The 19,165-nt window shown below is 36.8% G+C and overlaps 1 protein-coding gene across 1 annotated transcript; it reads right to left on the bottom strand.

The window, feature by feature from the left end:
* Positions 1 to 623: 623 nt before the first annotated feature.
* LOC126042364 (calcium-activated chloride channel regulator 1-like) lies at positions 624 to 18,774 on the bottom strand. Its single transcript, XM_049809388.1, has 14 exons — positions 18,599 to 18,774; positions 16,661 to 16,801; positions 16,280 to 16,430; positions 15,515 to 15,632; positions 14,615 to 14,783; positions 13,521 to 13,748; positions 11,532 to 11,756; positions 10,236 to 10,413; positions 8,358 to 8,464; positions 5,362 to 5,586; positions 4,933 to 5,200; positions 3,573 to 3,737; positions 2,477 to 2,704; positions 624 to 1,106 (listed from the first exon to the last, which is right to left on the bottom strand). Exons 1-14 carry the CDS (start codon positions 18,755 to 18,757, stop codon positions 679 to 681), a joined length of 2,790 nt encoding a protein of 929 aa, XP_049665345.1. The 5' UTR covers positions 18,758 to 18,774; the 3' UTR covers positions 624 to 678.
* Between the last annotated feature and the right edge of the window lie 391 nt (positions 18,775 to 19,165).

The following is a 19,165-nucleotide window of genomic DNA, read 5'->3' as shown; positions in this document are numbered from 1 at the left end:
TTGTTTAGTCTCCCCCTAGGAACATGTTCCATGTGCTCATTTGCATATACTCTGCAACTCTCATTCTGAAAGCATTTATATATTCAACTCTTCTACACACGTATAGATATGCATACTTAAATATTTTTTGAAATATAATCAGCCTGAAGGAACATATTTTTTTAAAAAAACCAACCTGGAGGTACATATTTTTGTTCTCGGCACACTAAGCCTAACTGAAAACCTGCGGAAGATCCATAGGAAGTCATTGCACTACTTGAAGTTTTTTCTGATTTCTTTCCCACCTTGCCTTACTTGATTGTTATGTGGAGAATAAAAACAAGGAAAGTATCATATTCCTTTGCCGCCTTTATTTAAGAAAAAAACCACACTACATTGGAAAAATCTTGCAACAGAAGAGTTAAGTATTTTTATCACACAGAAACAAATGACGGTACACATATTATACTTTACTATATTTCTGAGTACGTGCTTTCATGTTTAACATTTAATCAGTGTACATGTACTTGAATATAAGACACACTTTTGAAAATCTATACCTATAAACCTATGAAAAAAGACAAATACATCTGTTTAAAATCAGTGCACTTATTTTTGAATATACAAATACCTCTTTCCCTACTTTGAAACTTGTATAGCAAAAATTACAGTAAATTCCTTCTATTTTTTTATTTTATTTTAGACATGCTTTTGCATTTTTTCCATCTCTAGTCTTCTCTTTTGTTTTTGCAAAACACACAGAGTTGAACTTACGATAGTACAGACAACTACTACACACAGACCTACTATTGCCACTATTACTGTACTGTTAGCACCCCCATTGTCGCCATCATCATCTAAAGGTACAAGTGCTTTTGGAGGAATGAACCATGTGGCTTGTGCTATATTAGACACCTCTGAAATCAAGTTGGTATCATCAACAGCACGTATAGCAAAGTAGATTATGGTGTCATTTTCTATTATGAAATTTTCTGGTTTTATTTTAAATGATTCTTCTCTACCAGCCTCCTTAGGTATGAGATTAGAGGAATTCAGAGAAGTAGCACGATCAAAATGATTTCTTAGGTCCAGAAGATTTTTACTACTTTTTATTATGTAGTGATCAGCTAGGGAAAAAAGAACACATGTTAACAACAAATTAAAACAGATGTTTTAATATCACTGCTTGTGGTGACAGTATAGGACTTATAGAGCCATTTTGTAAAAAAAAGTGCTGATGATTCCTGTTTTACTACTGACTATTGCTCAGCATGGAGGGTTGGCAAGTTTGCTTTTAAACCTTACTTTACAGCGTCAAAGGTCTATTGTTGCCCAATCTGGGAACTCCTTCTTTTCAATAAAAGTTGAAATTGAATCTGCCTTAAAAATACTGTTTCACCAACAGTCTTAGCTTTGTGCAGACCTGTACAAAATGTACCTGAATGAGAAACTGTGCTGTCCCAATACAAACATAAGATGAAATGGCAATTAAAATATATGTGTAGATAGCAGGGGCGGGCCTTGCATCTGAGCTGTTTTTTCTCTCTCAACATGAGGTTTTGATAGCAAAAACTGTGCAAGACACAAAATGATTCTCCCATTTGTAATCAAAGAACTGGTACTTACATTGCTATAAATGTGTTTGATTAATTTTGGGGGGTTCTGCTGTTTCTCTTTCAAGTCTGTAGCTTTTCAAGACTTTCCCCTCTTCCCTCCAACTTCTTATGAGTATCTTTTTCTCTTTAGATAGTAGAGAGATGTGCATGATATGCCCAGCTCAAAACCAGTGCAGGGCCTGCTATCTTAAACTATAATGCAATAACTGACCACTTTAGCTGTAAAAGTTTTTAGACATATAGTTGCTAAATAGAAATAAAAGAAGTTGAGAATTTTTTTAATTTGAGGGTTTTTTTCCTTGTGTGGCTGGTTATTAAAAATTTTAGATAAATGTAAGATTTTAATCTGAAACTGTAGTCTGTGTAACTGTAGATTGTATTTTTTTAACATACAAGAAAAATTTATGCAAGTTTATGCAAGAAAAATCCTTGTACACTTCACCTGGAATTAGGTTTCATTTTTCCTGTACAACAACTTTAAGTGAGTATTTTGGATAGAGTGTTACTGCATTTCTGTAATCCACTTACATTTTTGTAAATAGACCAAAGCTTTGTATTGTCCATATTAGCTGATTTTCTTTTATTTTTTTTTAATTAGGCATAGGCATGGACTAAGACTTGTTGCTAAAGTCTCTAGTGGTTGTACTATAATTTTATTTATTTGATTTGTTTATAATATTCCTTGATTTACTTGGTTTGGTTTTTTTTAACATGAAAAATTAAGAACTAAACCAGGTATCATGCAACAGGGTAACCTTCTGTTTGGTTACCTTTCCAGGTAGGAAAGATGTAGCCCTCATTCCTGAGTGGTGGTCCTCAGGGTATGTCCTTTCAGATAAAAATAGCAACTTAATCTCACAAAAATATAGTGTCTGACTCACCTTTTCCATTGTCAAAGTCACCTCCTGGAGCTGTCCAAGACAAGACTATTGTTTTGTTTTCTATACGAGCATGAAGGTCTGTAACTTCACAGGGTGGATAAAGAGGAGCAGAATCTCCTGCTGTATTAACTACAAGAGAACTTGTTGAAATTCTGCTGAAACTTCCCAGCTTGACTTGGATTTCTTTATCAGCAAATTTAGGTCTCGGTGCATTCATATGAATTTTACCTGTTTAAAACATTTTTCAACTTTTCATCATGACAGAATTCAGAATTGCATTTTCTTTTAATTTTTATATCTATTATCTATTCTCATCCTGTAATTTTTCTTTAGCTTATTCAAATTTAGTGGAAAGTTAGAGAAGTAAAGACAGAAAATAAGGTGATCTCAGAATTCTGAGCAAAAAAGCCCCAAAAGCAAAGTCTGAAATGTGTAAAAATTGGAAATTATGCAACCAGTAAAGCTGGTTGCAGATGTTGGTGAGCCATGGCTGCATTAAGGTAGTTCCATCCATCTCTTCACCCATATTGCAAGCCCTAAGAGAGTTTCAGTTATATAGGCCATACTTTGTGAGTATTTTAGACAATTTTTATGCTGGGTTTTCTAAATTTCACAATGTATAAGTGGGAGAATATTAAATTGCAACAACTAATATATTTTTCAGCATTAAGATGAAAAAGTACTAAAAAATCAAGAATCTCAAAAGCTAAGTTTTCTAGCAGCATTAGTTCGTATACTAATGTTTCAGGCTGAATTTATTTACCATAAATCCCCATTTTAAAGTCTCAAGAATAATTATAGATTTGAAATTCCTGTTGTGAGATGCTGAAATACAGATTCTGAGCAATATTTATCCTTCTCATGGCTGTAAGAGAAAATAATTTTTAGATTAAAGACAAGATATGCTATTCCCATACATAGGAAACAGTAGTTAGAGCTTGTTTTGTTTGGGCTTTTTGTAGTGAAAATGATAGATGGAACACATTTTATGATCAAATGCAATTTTTGTGAATCTAAGTGATCCCATTTGCTAAACCTTTACATCCCCCTACATACATATCATGCAAAAATTATCTGTTTCATAAACGCTCTTTACCATTTACTCTGTAGCCTGGTATATACAAGGCTCGATTTTGCTTGAGGCTAAGTCTGGTGGTTATATTTCTCCCATGGGCATTCACTTTTAGTCTGTATCTTCCAGTGCCTTGTAAAGAAGTAAAGTACCTTGAGTAGATTCCATCATCCTTCATCGTGTCAGCGCCTTGGTATAGAATTATTGAGAATTAATATCTCAAATAAGATACCTGCTGGTAAACACGGTTATTTTTGCTATTCATACATAAACATAAAATGTGAACATTATTACAGAGAAAACCTGACAGTGTTTTTGTAATGTGGACATCTTTAAAAATAGGAGTGGTCTTTCTATGACAACCTGCATTTCGTATGTATTGTGTTAAAAAGAACCATTTTCCATTAACACCTTTAACTAGGTAAATCTCTTGTTACTATATGGAACCACCAAGTTAATACTTATCGACCATCTACTACATAAAGCACCTTTAAATTAGAAAAATGTCATAATTTAACCTTTGGCCAGGAATTCATCAAAACAGGATTCCTTCTCTAAGTGAACTTGGGCAGTTGTACCTGACTAGCTCCAGTGGATGATCTGTTGGTGGCATCCAAGCTAACTATTTTAAAGCCTGGCAGCAATGTAAAAATAACCTCTTGGGTTCAGAAAAGAGAACATGTTTAAGAAACACAGGATAACACATTGAAATCTTACTATATTTTTAAGTATAGCAATGTGAAAGCAAGTACAGAACGAGGAAGCACTGCTGGCTACTATTGAACTTACAAAGCTACAGGTCTACAGCAGTGGTGAGAGGAAAGGAAGAGGAGAGATGAAAAGAGATCTATGGATGTTGAATGCCAGGAATGTCTGGCTGTTGCTTTAAGAAAGAGTATTCTTGAAAAGAAGAATAATGCACTTATTTAGCAAACAAAAGAGAAGAAGCTAACGTTTGGTGAGCTAATGTTAAGACTGTGGTCCAGCTTCATTGAATATGAGATGGACTAATAAAACAGCTTGTTTTCTTTTTACTTCCCTGTTGAGGGCAGATGATTACATGTACACTTTCAGAAAGTAGATATGAGCAATGTACCCTCTACCATGACAGTTCTTCTGCTTTCACCCTCAATGACAGCACAGGAAAGAAAGAAGAACAATTTTTCAGGTAAAGGCCCATGTCTTTGTTTTCCTCACCAAGAAAAAGCTTTGTAGCTTATTTCTGTCCTAAAGCAGTAGGGTTCTATGTCTCCCTTTTAATTTTTTTCTTGATTTAGGTCATAGCCATGACTCAGTCCTTAGGGATAAATCTGAGGGGAGCATGCAGACTTGGATTCCAAAATGCATAAATGCAAAGGTTTTTACTATGTAGGTGGAATCTTACCTGTGCCATTATCAAGAAGTTCAAGTGTTACTGCTCCAGCACCATCCTTCTCTATGGTGGCTATCACAGTTGCACCAAGAACAGGCAAAAACCCTTGGCTAACTTCTGCATAAATAACAACTGGATTAAATGCTTTATTTGCCCTGTTCATGTGAGCTGCAATTCTCACAGGAGGAACATCAGAATATGCTGGTCGAGAGGTAGCTGTTACTGATATAGTTTGACTTGCTGTATGAACATTTTTAATACAAAACTGCCAATCACCCACCTGCAAGTAAAATAAAAAATATAAAAAACTAGTGAAAAAGCTTCATGTTCTAACAGGGCCATTGACTCCCTTATATAACAAAAACTTAACTAAAGAAAAGCTGTATGCTAGTCTATAGGAAATGTTAATTCAGAAAATAAAAGAAAATATTCAGTCTTTACCTCTGCAGTGCCACTTATACTGAGTCTGGCTGTGTTTGGGTTTGAATTACTGGTTGTAAAGTCTGAACTTCCATATTCTTTTCCTTTGGGGTCCCTCAAGAAAAAAAACGGCCGAGATAGACTCCATGCAATATGGAAGAAAGTGTCATTTCCTACAGTTTTGTCCACAGGCACAGTAGTATTCATCCATCCAGAATGCTGAACAACTAGGTCTTTGCTTTCAAGCTGTTGTTAGAGAAATAAAATTTATCTTACTGCTATTTAGTAAAAGCATTTAATGTATTTTCAGAGTGATTCCTTATCCATTGCACAATGTTGTATCCATTCAATGCTGACTTAAAATGGATTAGTCTTGGAGAAGAGAATTGAAAAGCATTTATGCCTTTTGGAAACTAGCATAAAAAAGGATCTCTGCTTACACATTTATAACTCAGAGTTATATAAAGAAGATGGCGGGCTTTCTAGTTCGGCTGTCTCTAGCTACAGGAAAATTAAAAGCCATTTGGCATAACTGTTGAATGAAGAAAACTAATAGAATACCAGATTCACTTTATGAAATGGGTGCTTGCATAATAACATTGATTTTAAGTGTGAAATTATGGCAAACAGAATAAGTTACAGTAAGTGGAAGTCCTTCATTTTGGTATCTAAACTATTTATCTACCTATCTAACCCATTGTGCCAGTAAGCTATATTTCCACCGCAGTTCGTCTGTCTCAAAATCCTGGGAGAAAGAAAATGTCTCATGTATGACTGTAAGGCTTATGAATAATGAGAGAGACAGAAATAACAACAGAACAGAGGAGAGTATATAGAAGAGAGACGTAAACAATATTTCCTTTATTCAAATTAAAATAATTTTGTGTAATTTTCTCACTCCTATATTATGAACAATAAAGTCTGCAGTTAGAAAATAGCCTGCATAGGTGGGACAGAAGAGTCAATTAAAGGCAGTATAACAACTCAAAAAATCCTAGACTGCTTTTCAAATCTACATTGACTGATGCTTATAATCTGGCTATTTTTGTGAGTGGTATATTTTTGATAAAACATAGGACTCGATCTGTGTTAAAATATTATCATTCATATAATTTATCAGCAATCCTGGTCAACGGGGGAGGACCCAGACAACTGGAGGCTTGCCAATGTGATGCCCATTTACAAGGGTCGGAAGGAGGATCCAGGGAACTACAGGCCTGTCAGCTTGACTGTGGTACTGGGGAAGGTTATGGAACGATTCATCTTGAGTGTGCTCATATGGCACATGCAGGACAACAAGACGATCAGGCCCAGCCAGCATGGGTTCATGAAAGGCAGGTCCTGCTTGACCAACCTGATCTCCTATGACCAGGTGACCTGCCTAGTGGATGAGGAAAAGGCTGTGGATGTTGTCTACCTGGACTTCAGCAAGGCCTTTGACACTGTCTCTCATGGCGTACTCCTTGAGAAGCTGGCGGCTCATGGCTTAGACAAGTGTACTCTTCGCTGGGTAAAAAACTGGCTGGCTGGATGAGCCCAGAGGGTTGTGGTGAATGGAGTTAAATCCAGTTGGCGGCGGGTCACAAGTGGTGTTCCCAAGGGCTCAGTGTTGGGCCCCATTCTGTTTAATATCTTTATCAATGATTTGGATGAGGGGATCGAGTGCACCCTCAGCAAGTTTGCAGACGACACCAAGTTGGGAGGCAGGGTTGATCTGCTTGAGGGTAGGGAGGCTCTACAGAGGGATCTGGACAGGCTGGATGGATGGGCCAAGGCCAACCGTATGAAGTTCAACAAGGCCGAGTGCCAGGTCCTGCACTTGGGTCACAGCAACCCCATACAGCGCTACAGGCTTGGGGAAGAGCGGCTGGAAAGCTGCCCGGCAGAGAAAGAGCTGGGGGTGCTGGTTGACAGCCGGCTGGATATGAGCCAGCAGCATGCCCAGGTGGCCAAGAAGGCCAACAGCATCCTGGCCTGTATCAGAAATAGTGTGGCCAGCAGGAGCAGGGAGGTGATTGTTCCCCTGTATTCGGCACTGGTGAGGCCGCACCTCGAGTATGGTGTTCAGTTTTGGGCCCCTCACTACAGGAAAGACATTGAAGTGCTGGAGTGTGTTCAGAGGAGGGCAACCAAGTTGGTGAGGGGCCTGGAGCATAGGTCTTATGAGGAGCAGCTGAGGGAACTGGGGTTGTTTAGTCTGGAGAAAAGGAGGCTGAGGGGAGACCTTATCGTGCTCTACAACTACCTGAAAGGGAGTTGTAGTGAGGTGGGTGCTGGTCTCTTCTGTAGGTGGCTGGAGATAGGACGAGAGGAAATGGCCTCAAGTTGCGGCAAGGGAGGTTTAGGTTGGATATTAGGAAAAATTTTTTTACTGAAAGGGTTGTCAGGTATTGGAATAGGCTGCCGAGGGAAGTGATTGTGTCACCATCCCTGGAGGTATTAAAAAAGCGAGTAGATGGGGTACTTTAGGACATGGTTTAGTGGGCATGTTTGATGGTTGGACTCGATGATCTTGAAGGTCTTTTCCAACCTAAATGATTCTATGATTCTATGATTAACAGTGAGGAATGAGTTGCTCAATTCTAATTAACAATTGGCCTAGATGAAAAGTCTAAAAGTTTATACATTAAAACGGTACATATGGCTTAGGAGAGAAACTGTATTTTAAATTGTATCTTTGTTACTTAAGTTAGACTGTTAAAATGGTCTAAATGATAATATTTCATGTAAGAGTGAACTAGATATCCTGGGGTAATTCTGCTTGCTTTTTTCTCTCAAAGTCCCTTGGACTTTGACAATTATGAGAAATAATTTTCTTGAGTTTGTGAAATGAAGAATTATATACATTATGTAAATTATATGCTTATTTCATTGCAGTGAAACGTAGATCACTAAAAAATGTGCTTGTTCCTACTTCCACATTGAGCCACTGACAATTATGATCATTAATGTCTAATTTCATTCAATTACTGATCAACTAAAAGCATAGGAGGAAAAAGAAGTGCTGAAATTCAGACCTGAATAGATTGTTCACAAATATCTCCGCTTCTTGATGTAATTGCACTGAATGTCTCAATTAATTTACTGGGGACGGCTCCATCTACAGCATAAAGATTTAAACCTCCTGTAAGACAAGAGCAAAAGAATTAGAAATACTATTTTTTACTCTAAAATTGCTAAATTTTATGTGACTTCTGGTACTGGTTCTACTGAGGCAGCCAATTTGTTACAAAATAAAAAAGAAATGTATCTTTTTATTACTCTTTTAAAGCATGTGTCATAGTAAATTCTGGCTTGTGTGATCAACTCATTGAATCTCTAGCAAAGTTTGCAAAAAAATCACTCCCTGCGGCATATCATCAAGTACAGCCTTTTTAGACTTCTAGTACTTTTGGAGTCACATTATCCCTTCAGTGAAATTCTGCTCTGAAAATACCTCTGTAGAAAAGACACAGTGGCATTCTATGGTTTTTGACTCTTAAAATCCAGATCATCTTTATTTCCAAGTGTGAAGTTTAGATCTCTCTTCATGAATACCGAGTTCAAGCAGCTGTAGTCCATTGGAGGTTCTCGTACTCGGTGCAGATCTATTAATGAATTCATTGTGAATATGGCTTCACACTTCTCTACTGAAGCATCTGCACTTCACACATTTGTTGCAAGTCTCTCTCAAACTAGGATCATGCATGCTGGACATAAACTGAGCCATCACTGTGTTCCTAATGTACAGGTCACTGGAATCCCAGAGTGGGGCAGAGACTGCTGTGCAGCACTGAGCCCTGTGGAGCCTAGTCGGGGTGTGCAGAGGCTGCGCACAGCCCTTCCCTACCACCTAACACCTCTCACACACAGACTGACACAAGGTGTGCAGGTTACATCAGGTGTATGGGTCTGTCTCATGAGAGATCACACGGAGTCATATGAGCTGGAGGAGGTGTTAGCTCAGAGATCTATTCAGTATCTTTGGAAAATTGATTTTTGTATCTAAGGAAGAAGGCCTGCTGGTTGATGACTATATGCTAAAGGACTATCTGGGTTCTTTCTGGCTCACAAATCATTCTTAATAAATACTCCACAAGTGGAGCTTAAACAGCAAATTCTGTCTTAAAATACAGGCCAGAATAGAATTGAACTCTGGACTCTCCCATAGTCATGTTGATCTAATGGTGTTGAAGAGTGTATAAGGGCATTCCAAGTTATTTAAATTGCTAAAAAAAGTGGATTGTAGTCGGAAAATGCACAGCATGTGCACCTCTTATTAGAATATTTATTCACCATTTTTATTTGGAGTCAGCTTGCTTTCTAGATCTACACAAGAAGTTTCTGTTCTTCCATGGCATTTGCAGGTGCCTTAGCATGAAGCAACACCACTATGGATAGTTTTTAAATGATTGTTTTCAAACTGATTATGTAGCTCCAGCTCAGCTGACAGCTATGCTTGCTAATGACAAGGGTAGTCACCATGTTTACAATTTCCTAGCCAGTGCACTTCACCCGCAACAGTTGGAGAAAATTATTATTCTTTATGTAATAAAAAATGCTTATAAGTAAAAGCATATAGAAAGTTCTAGGCATTGCATGTAATGCCAGGAATAAAATTCTAGACATTTCTTTTTATGTTATATAACAACATCATAATTAAATCTCTTTAGTAATAGGGTATTGTCATGTTACTGCAATTTTTAAATCAAGACAGCTCTTAAAGCATATCTATGGATCTAAAGAGTTCTGCTTGTTTGAATTAAAAAAGCCTGTCATGAAAACCAAATTTCTTTAAAATTAGATTTGTTTTACATTTCTTAAATTTCTTTTTTCCAGACTGATTAATTGCCATGCTTTTACATTTTCATACTTGAACATGCATTCCAGACAAAAAGTGCATTTAGAATATTTACCTGTTAGTTTTGAAAATCTTTCTAATTCTTTGGATGCCAATGGCCCCAGTGCAATGGTGTGAATTGTTGCTGCACTTTGTTTCACCAAATCAAGGCAAGTTGCTATACGTGGGTCCTCTCCATCTGTCAGTAACACAATTTCTGAACCACATGTAGTAGTCATTTTTTCTGCAATTAACTGCATCAAGAAAAGAATTCATGATATAAGCAGCAGAATAATTTTTGAATACTAGTTTATCCCAGAGCACAATCAATGTATGCATTTAGAGCTGTTAACTTCAAATATAAGACACATTTATTCTTTAATAAGTGCTTAAATTTTTATGTAACACTATTACAGTATTAATTATTGCAGTTGATATTGCAAGATATAATTGCTTAGATTTAGTAAGTGTTCAATTATAAACAATGGATATTTAATATATGTTTTCCTAGGGAAGGAACCTGTCCCAAATTGAAGATGTCAGAAGCATTCTGCTTATACATGTTTTGCTGGTTCAGGGACTGGATGTTTAAGGGCATCATATTAAAAACTTATGTCCATTGTCTGGAACTACTTTTTATTCTCCATCAAAATTTCAGGAGTAAAGAAGGATAGACTTCCGTCTAAGGGTGGACTCTGAGGTAACTGAAGGTAGGGCAGAAAGGCATAGGGGGCAACCAAGGGGGAGGCCTCTATCTGTGTCTGGTTGCCAGTCTTCCTCCTGATGTCCCCCTGTCCTGAGCCTCCTCTCTGCCCTGGACCGTCAGCTATCTCAGTAGTCTCATCCTTCTCTGTTCAATTTCTGTCTTTCTCTTTCTTCCTTTTTCCTACACGTTGCTCCTGATTTTCAGTTTTGCATCTGAATTAGGTGACATCTTCTGGGACTTTAGACTGTCAGCCCAAGGAAGTAAAACAGACAAATAAATAATAATATATATCCATCACTGTTTCCCAATCTCATGATTTGTATGTGGTTTCACAATTTTAGGGGCTTGATTCATGACTAGTGAACTGTGGGAATTATTCTAAAATTTAGATCATTCTTTTAGTTCATTTTGGAATTTGATCTTATTTTTAAATATCCTTTTTGAAGCATGGACATCACATCTGACCTGTTTTCTGATAATACTCCTTCTAATACCATATAATGGTCGTGCCAAATAGTTTCTATACCAAATTTTCTCCTGATAGATTCAAGAATCATGTTATCTTTCTTAACTCTACCATTGTGTATAAATCCACGGTCAGGTATGTTTCTCGCTTCTTCCTCATTTTCCATACATTCTAGGAGATATTTCCACATTGTACTTTACCTTAAATCCTTTACGTATGCCTGCACAGATATTGGTTTGTCCACTAGCAATTGTAGGCAAACATTGAACAAGTGTTTGGCGTGCTGTGTCATTGGTTATTTGTTGCAAAGGAGCTTTTTCAGATGCATCAGAGTCAAATGTGACAACTCCAACCCAGGAACCAATTTCAATAATATGGAGCAGAAATATCTCTGCAGCACTACGGAGATGTCTGAGGCGGTCATGCTGTATGTGAAAAAAACCAACATCCTTAGAAGCAATCTCTTCTGAAAAGCTATGACTATGAACAAAATGTAGGAATTTTTGATGTTGATCAAATTGTAATTAAGAATTAAAAACTAGTTGCCATAAGGTAACTTGTATGTATGCTCAGTTCTAGGAGAGAGGAGATGTAAACCATGTTCTGGTATTGTGAAAGTGCAGCAAACTGCAGCTTCCAGGAAAGAAGTCACCAGGCAAAGTCCATCTTCTGATGTTATGACTTTACTCCTAATCAAGATTTTTGTCACTTTTGTCACTTTTTTTTTTGATAGTGTGATGGCAATGCAAAGTACAACACCTACAAGCCTGAGGAGTAGGTTAGTCTAGAGACTAAATATTTTGAAAATATACATAATATTAAAGTATGGCTATTTTAAATGCAAATATTCGAAGGGATTACTGAAAAAAAAAAAGTTATATTTGAAAACATTTATCTCTGGAGCTAGCTATTCTTGCAATATTTATTTCATAATTATCTTAATTTTGGGTTTTGTTATTACATTATTTACTAACTGATTTAATAAAATGTATGATTGGGAGACATCTGTATTACAAAAATAATATAATTTATTACAATTGCAGATCTTTGCTGAAGATCAGCCTCAAGAACAGCTCTGGACTAGAACAGCATATCTGGAAATAGATCTGTTGATGGAGCCCTATGGGAGAATCCCCCAATTATTGTATGTATGCCATAACTACAGAGTTGGAGCATATACTGCTTTATGCTTCTTCATGTGTATTTTGGTTTAAGGTATGACTGTCAAATATTTAAGAGTATTTCTCAACAAGTTTGAGCCTTTTGAATTACTTTCTTTAGATGAATAGTCTTGTTTTTAGCCTTGAATTCCTGTGGGAAATGAAACACTGAACTTGCGGTATTTTCAATAAGAGAGCAATGGCCATTGGCTCACTACTGAACTGTGGAAGAGGTAAGTTACGGATAAGAAAATGCAGTATGTTGTCAAAAGAATATATAAGCTGATTTTTAAAAGCTGTTAGAGTATGCAAAGATGTTTGAAGTCTATTAATAAATCATGAGATAGCTGCCTTATGTACCCAGATAATTTTGTCATCTTTCTACTGATGATCAGATTGCTTACAGCTTTATAAAAGTATTAGGATATTTATGCAAATAAGCACATATTCAGTGCTTGCATCCATAAACAAGCTTAGTATCTCATGCCACAAGGAGCTGTGAAAGAATAAACCCGTGTAAAGTTTTATGGAAAAAAAAAGGAAAAATAACCTCAGCCTTGTTAAAATGACAAAACATTATGCCAGCTCACATTCTTGATTCCAAAGAGCAATATTGCAATGAGGAAAGAACATCTAATTTATTGACGTATTGTGACCTACATATTTATTTTAAATTTTAGAATCATTCATAAGAAAAATAAAATGTGAAACTCCATCTATGATACATTTTCTGCTTGGAAGAAATACAAAGGCATTATCATTCTAGGTCTGGAACAAAGGAAGGAAAGGATGTAAAACTGAGATTTTACAAGAAAAAAAAGACCAAGTCTGGGCTACAACTGTCAGTATTTTAAGTGGTATCTTGTAGGAATTCCTAAATAAAATTACCAAGGAGAATAAGAGTAGTCCTTTTTTCTTCTAAAATAATCAAGTTAATAACAGAATTAACTGGTTTTTTTTTTTATTTTGTAACTTTTTCTGTTTCTTAAAATTTTTGCCAAAAATTGCTTATAAAATGCATATTCTTACCATTGACATGCTCCCAGAAACATCAAGTACTAAGGCGACTGCTCTGGTTTGGGTCTGCAGTAGTGTGAAGGTAGTCTCAGAGGGGGGTGCAGAAGCATTTATAACAACCGAGTTGCGAAAGTCATCAGATTCCATAATCACTTCCCACGTGCTTTTGTGGTTGCATATCTTATTCTGCATATTTGGAGCCTCACTATTGTGAGTCTTTTTGTCACAAAATTCAACCACCTAAAAGGTCAGATTGAAGCTGATAATAATTCTGAACTGAACAGTATAAGCATAAGAAAATATCTCAGAAAATATGTGGTGGAGGACAGGACAAATGGAGGTGTTCCCCTAGAACATTAGTGTGTTATTGGTACTGTTTTGGTCAAAAATGTAAACCATAGCACCATACGATCTGTTATGAAGAATATTAACTGTATCCTAGCCAGGCCCAGTATACCCACAAAGTTCTTGGTAAAAGCTTGCCCAAAGAAATAAGGTCAGTAACTGGAGGAACTGTGATCCTGTACCACAGAGATCTAGCTTGCAAGGAGACTGACTGTCCTGCTAACCCCTGTCCCAGCACCCTCTCCCAGACACTGGAACAGTACAGAGCTGGCATAAGGAGGCCTGCCTGGTTGTCCTGGCTGCTTTCAAGAGAGGTGGGCTGCTGCTTCTGTGTTAAGGATATATAGACAGACCAGACTGTTCTGCAATGGAGTGTAATAGAGCTAACGAGGTAACACAGTTTAGGTGCCAGTTTACATAAGGAGTGATCAAAAACCACAGTTGTCTTATGGACAAGGCGTCTGGCAAGAATGCTTCATTTTCATGCCTGTTGACCTGATTGTCCAAACATGGAGCAAGAAGGATGCTGACACTGCAGTACATCTCACCCTTATTGACAGGAAACAGCTGTCAAATCATTTGTAGTAGCTCCTTTGTCTTCTCTTTTGAACAGATTTTGATAGAACCGATAGCATCATCCATATTCTTTTAAATAGAAATTAATTAAAGAAACACCTGACTGATCATTCTCCCCAGCAGAAATAACTGACTAGACCCCAAATGTTACTAAACTCAGTCCAGAAAGGTATAGTAATACTTACAGAAGGTAATTGCAAATACATAACAGAAAATGACGTATTTTGTTGTATATCTGGAATAAATGTACATCCTTTTTCATATAGCTGACCATCATATCTACAGATTCTTGGCTCACACTTGTCTCCGCTGCAGTCTTGGAAAACAGGTATACCAGTCACACCAGCTGGACAGCTAAGGAAAGAGGAGATAGGCAGGGCTGGTAAAGAACCCATATATAGTCTGTAACTGGTTATTTATTTGAATTTTGGCTGCCCAAAGCCAAACTGCTGCTGAGACAGCACTGTACTAGACACTGCACAAGTACATAGGTAGGCTGTTTCAGTGCCTGGCATGGTCCTCAGTCTAATCTAGAAATAGTTAAAATCATAAAATACTTGCGGTCTTTTGTGATCTTCCCTGTCATAATTATAGGCTAAGCAGGAAAGACATCCTGCTAGTAGTTGCAATACAAAAAAACTGTATTGGTATGCCTGAGCTAGGAAAAAAGGCGAGCCTGAACTAATTCTCTACATCCATTCAGTTATTGTCCCTGTTTGTAGAAACTGTTTAAAACCACAGTGGTTTCAGTAGGCAATTTCAGTGTTGTTGATAACTGCTCTTTAATAAAAGTATGTTAAATAAGTACGAAACAAATGGTGGCTGAAGTCTGCAGTTGCACACAGAGCACAAGATTATCCAGCGTGATCTCCTGAACCTCTTACAAAACAGCACGAGACAGCTGTGGTTTTCTGGGCTGCAGAGCAGGCAACAGAGGTCGCTGACTAAGCATCTTTTAATCATATGAACAGGTCATGGACACTCTACAAAGTACAAACTCAGCACAGAGAAGGAGAATATTGAAAATGTTATTGAAATGTTTAAACCTGTGTAATGTAAAAGGAGAAATAAGAAAAAAATAGTACCTAGTTGCTTCAACACTTGCTTCTTCAGAATTTCTAGACACATAAAAAGGTGTGTCATTACTATATTCATCAAACACCCCCCACCGAAAGTGAGCCCATTCGTGGACAAAAACTCGACCTGTTGAAAAAGAATAGCACACGTGCATTCTAAATACAACTGTTTAAAAGCTACTCAGTGTTTTACTTAGACATTTTAACAATTTACAATAATTCTTATCTGAGGTAATACAGGAAGATTGTGAAATATTTAAGCAATTGGGATAGTAATTTTTTCTTGAGGTAAAACTAGGAAGGCATCAGTTTAGCAACCAGGACCAGAATTTTTATTCATATTTGACTCTCAGAAATGCAGCAACTGTTCTAGAGGCTTTCTTCCAAGTTGGCAAAAATCTCCTAAGGAAATTTGTGAGGTTTCTGTCCCATAGAGCAGGAAACCTTACATTTTTTGATACAGTGTAGTACACAAACACTGGATAGTTTATTTAATTAAGTGGTCATAAAATGAAAGCTACTGCTAATGGCAGTAGTTAAGTGCAGAGAAATAACCATTTAAGGTTTTCAAAGGGATGAACACCTTCTGGATCCAGTGTTTGAATATTTAACTTCAGAAATTTCACAGGTAATTGCTATTTCTGAAAAATAGGTCTCTCGAAGTTTTTTTCATTTTAGCAAGCAAATTAAAGTACCTAAATTCATTAATCACTTTAAAAAATCTTGGCCATTTTGTACGAACAATAAAACAGACAAATGAAATAGTAGTATTACCTTTTTCTCCATAAACATTAGTCAAATTGTCATTTAACAGGAAGTTAGGTGTGAAATGGATGTACTGTCCTTTCTCCTTACATCCTCTATAATGTAAGGTATAAGGATCATCTACATGTGTCATATAAGGGTCTGCTATGATGACATCTGCCTGAAAAAGTAAGACCAAAGTTATACATGACATGAGTGTAGAGAAAAGTTAGGTGATTCTTCTTGAATAAATTCAGTCCTGCAATTTTTTTTTTATACTATGAATACTCTCAACATTTTTTAGTAAGAACTTCCAGGATTAGTGCTAGATTTTGCTGTGATTCATAATGTAGCCTTATTAGTCTAGCTTCTCCTTGTTGTTCTAATTATGAAGAGTTCTCTAAATCATACCTTATCATATGATTCTGTTTTTAATCTTGAATAGTTCGTGTTTTTCTTCCACGTTTTAGGAATTATAATTTTTACAGACTTGAAGAAAAGTCGATGTTTTGTCATTTCAAACAAGTAATTAGAAGCATTTTTAATCATGTTCTAGGGAATGAAAGAAAATAAAATATTAATATCAATGTTAATATTAAAAATTTGACTGTATGTGCAATTAATAATTTAGCCTTATCAAGACACACCAGTACAATAAAGTAGAACTAAGTACATAACACAAAACTAGAAAGTATTACAATCTTTGCTAAGAAAAGAATAAACAAAGAAGCCAGGGACTAAGCTGTAATTCTTGGAATCTCTCACGCATTCTATAATCCTGCTTTTAATCAGAGATTGTGGTAAAATTCACACTCTAGCCTTCCTTTGAGATGAAAACTACTAAATACAAGGATTTTACCCTTAAATTAATACTAGTCTGACAGCAAGCGTGGGCAAGTTTGAACATTGCACCTGCTTTTCATTTATCTGATTAATGTCATAATTTTTCTGTCAAATTTGCTGTTTCACATCTCTTCTTATTTGTATTATAGCTACTATACGCTGCCATTACTTTCCTTTCCTCTTGCTCTTTTACCACCTCTCTTGGAGTAGAGGCATCAGAAAAAGCATTCTCTTTGTTTATTTTTCTCTCCAATAACAACTAAGTGTTTAGTGGAAAACCAACAAACAGGAAGGAGGGGACTAAAATTTGTCCCACAGGCTTTTCATAAGCTAAGAAACAAGCTGTGACAGAGGCTTTGGAATAAAATGTCCACGTTACATTCAGCTAAAATTCAGCTAAAGGAGATTTCTTAAAGAGGTTCAGTTTGCCAGGACTGAGTGATAGTGAGTGCTAACCCATGAGAAGCTGAGCAGTAATGGGACATGCCACTTCAGCTGTTCCTGTGCTACCCCCTTGCCTGCTCTGCAGATAGAACAGAGCAGTTTTAACTGGTTCAAGGGAACTGAAGGAATGGTGTAAGAGCAAGTTCTTATAAGGTCAGCTATAATGGTCAGCTATAATATGTGGCAGGTATCTCACAGTAACAGTAACCATCACTCATACACTTCTACCCTAAAAAACATGAAGTGCTTTGTCCTTAATGAAAATGGAGTGATCTAAACTCTAGTTATTGTTAAAAAAGGGGACAGTCAGTGACTGATGGTAAAAAATAAACTATTGGGTCCACTTTTACTTCATGTAAGCCTCTTCTCACAAGATGAAAGAAATCTGGAAATGTTAAAAATGTCATGGTATCCTTTGTACTTGATCTTAGATGGGACTGAGATAACCCTACATCAGGGTCTAGTAGGCACTAGACATACTGCAGAACCTGGGAATTTGTCAGAAGTGTCCCATTCAGCAGGTTTTCTCTAAAATCATTTGACTTTGTAGAAAACTATTTCTTTACTTTGAGACCTGGCCAGCATCCTATTCTAGGGCGATTTATCCATTGAGGCATCTACTTGGATTGGAATAAAAGTTAAGGCCAGAAATGCCACTAAACCTAATTTTTTTTTTTTTCATTTACAATTTTTAAAGGAACATTATGCAACATACTGACAAACAGTAGTATAATCGATGGCTATTAAACAAGCATTCATAGGATATTCTTTCAGGTAAACATAATTTGGAAAGCTACTTAAAGGAATTTCAGTCTGCCTCCCAACAGAGATATTACAGCATTGTCTGAGGGAATTAGTGCTCTTAGTAGTGACAACAGATGGCAAGACAAATTAGAAGTTACTAGTTTAGTAACCATGGGATTAATCCATAATTAATTCAAAACAACAAGAAAAAAACTATTGGCAAGCATGGGAGCTAGACCTGATTTGTGCTACTTTCCAAGCAGAAAAGTCAAGTCACAACTGCTGAGAAACAATACATGTAAATGCAAATGTTCTTACCATCGTGTTCAGGATGATGTTGGCATCTTCTGGCACCTGGGGATTAATTGCAACAACCAAATCCTCATAGCCATTCTTATTTAGCCATACCATAGAACTTTTTGCCACATGCAGGAACTGAAAAGGCAGCAAAAATATCAAACTCTTAAACACCTCCATTACTTGTTCCTGTCTGTGAGGTTCTTGGTTAGAAAATGATAGCTTATCAGTCTTATTTATATGACTGCCTGTAGGGTGGGAGAAGACTTCGTTATGGTAATCCAGGATAGTTTGCCTCCCCCATCCGAGTATGGAGAGTCCCAAGCACATGTTATCTTCTTGTTACAGCAACCTGGGATAGTTTGCTTCTTCCTGTCCAAGTATGTAGAGTGCCCAAGCGCATCTTATCTCATTGTCATAGTAACCTGGGGTCATTCACTTCCCCCTCATTGCGTGGCCACCAGCATGACAGCCAGCTACGGATTTTGGCATTCAGACAACAGGACCTGCATTACATCAGCGAGTTCACTAATGAATCAAACAGGACATTGCATATGTATGATATGTTAATCAGCCCGAGTTTTATTA

Source organism: Accipiter gentilis, chromosome 8 (assembly GCF_929443795.1).
Source record: "Accipiter gentilis chromosome 8, bAccGen1.1, whole genome shotgun sequence".
In the NCBI taxonomy this organism is placed as follows: Eukaryota; Metazoa; Chordata; class Aves; order Accipitriformes; family Accipitridae; genus Astur; species Astur gentilis.
This window is presented reverse-complemented; position numbering and strand designations above follow the sequence as displayed.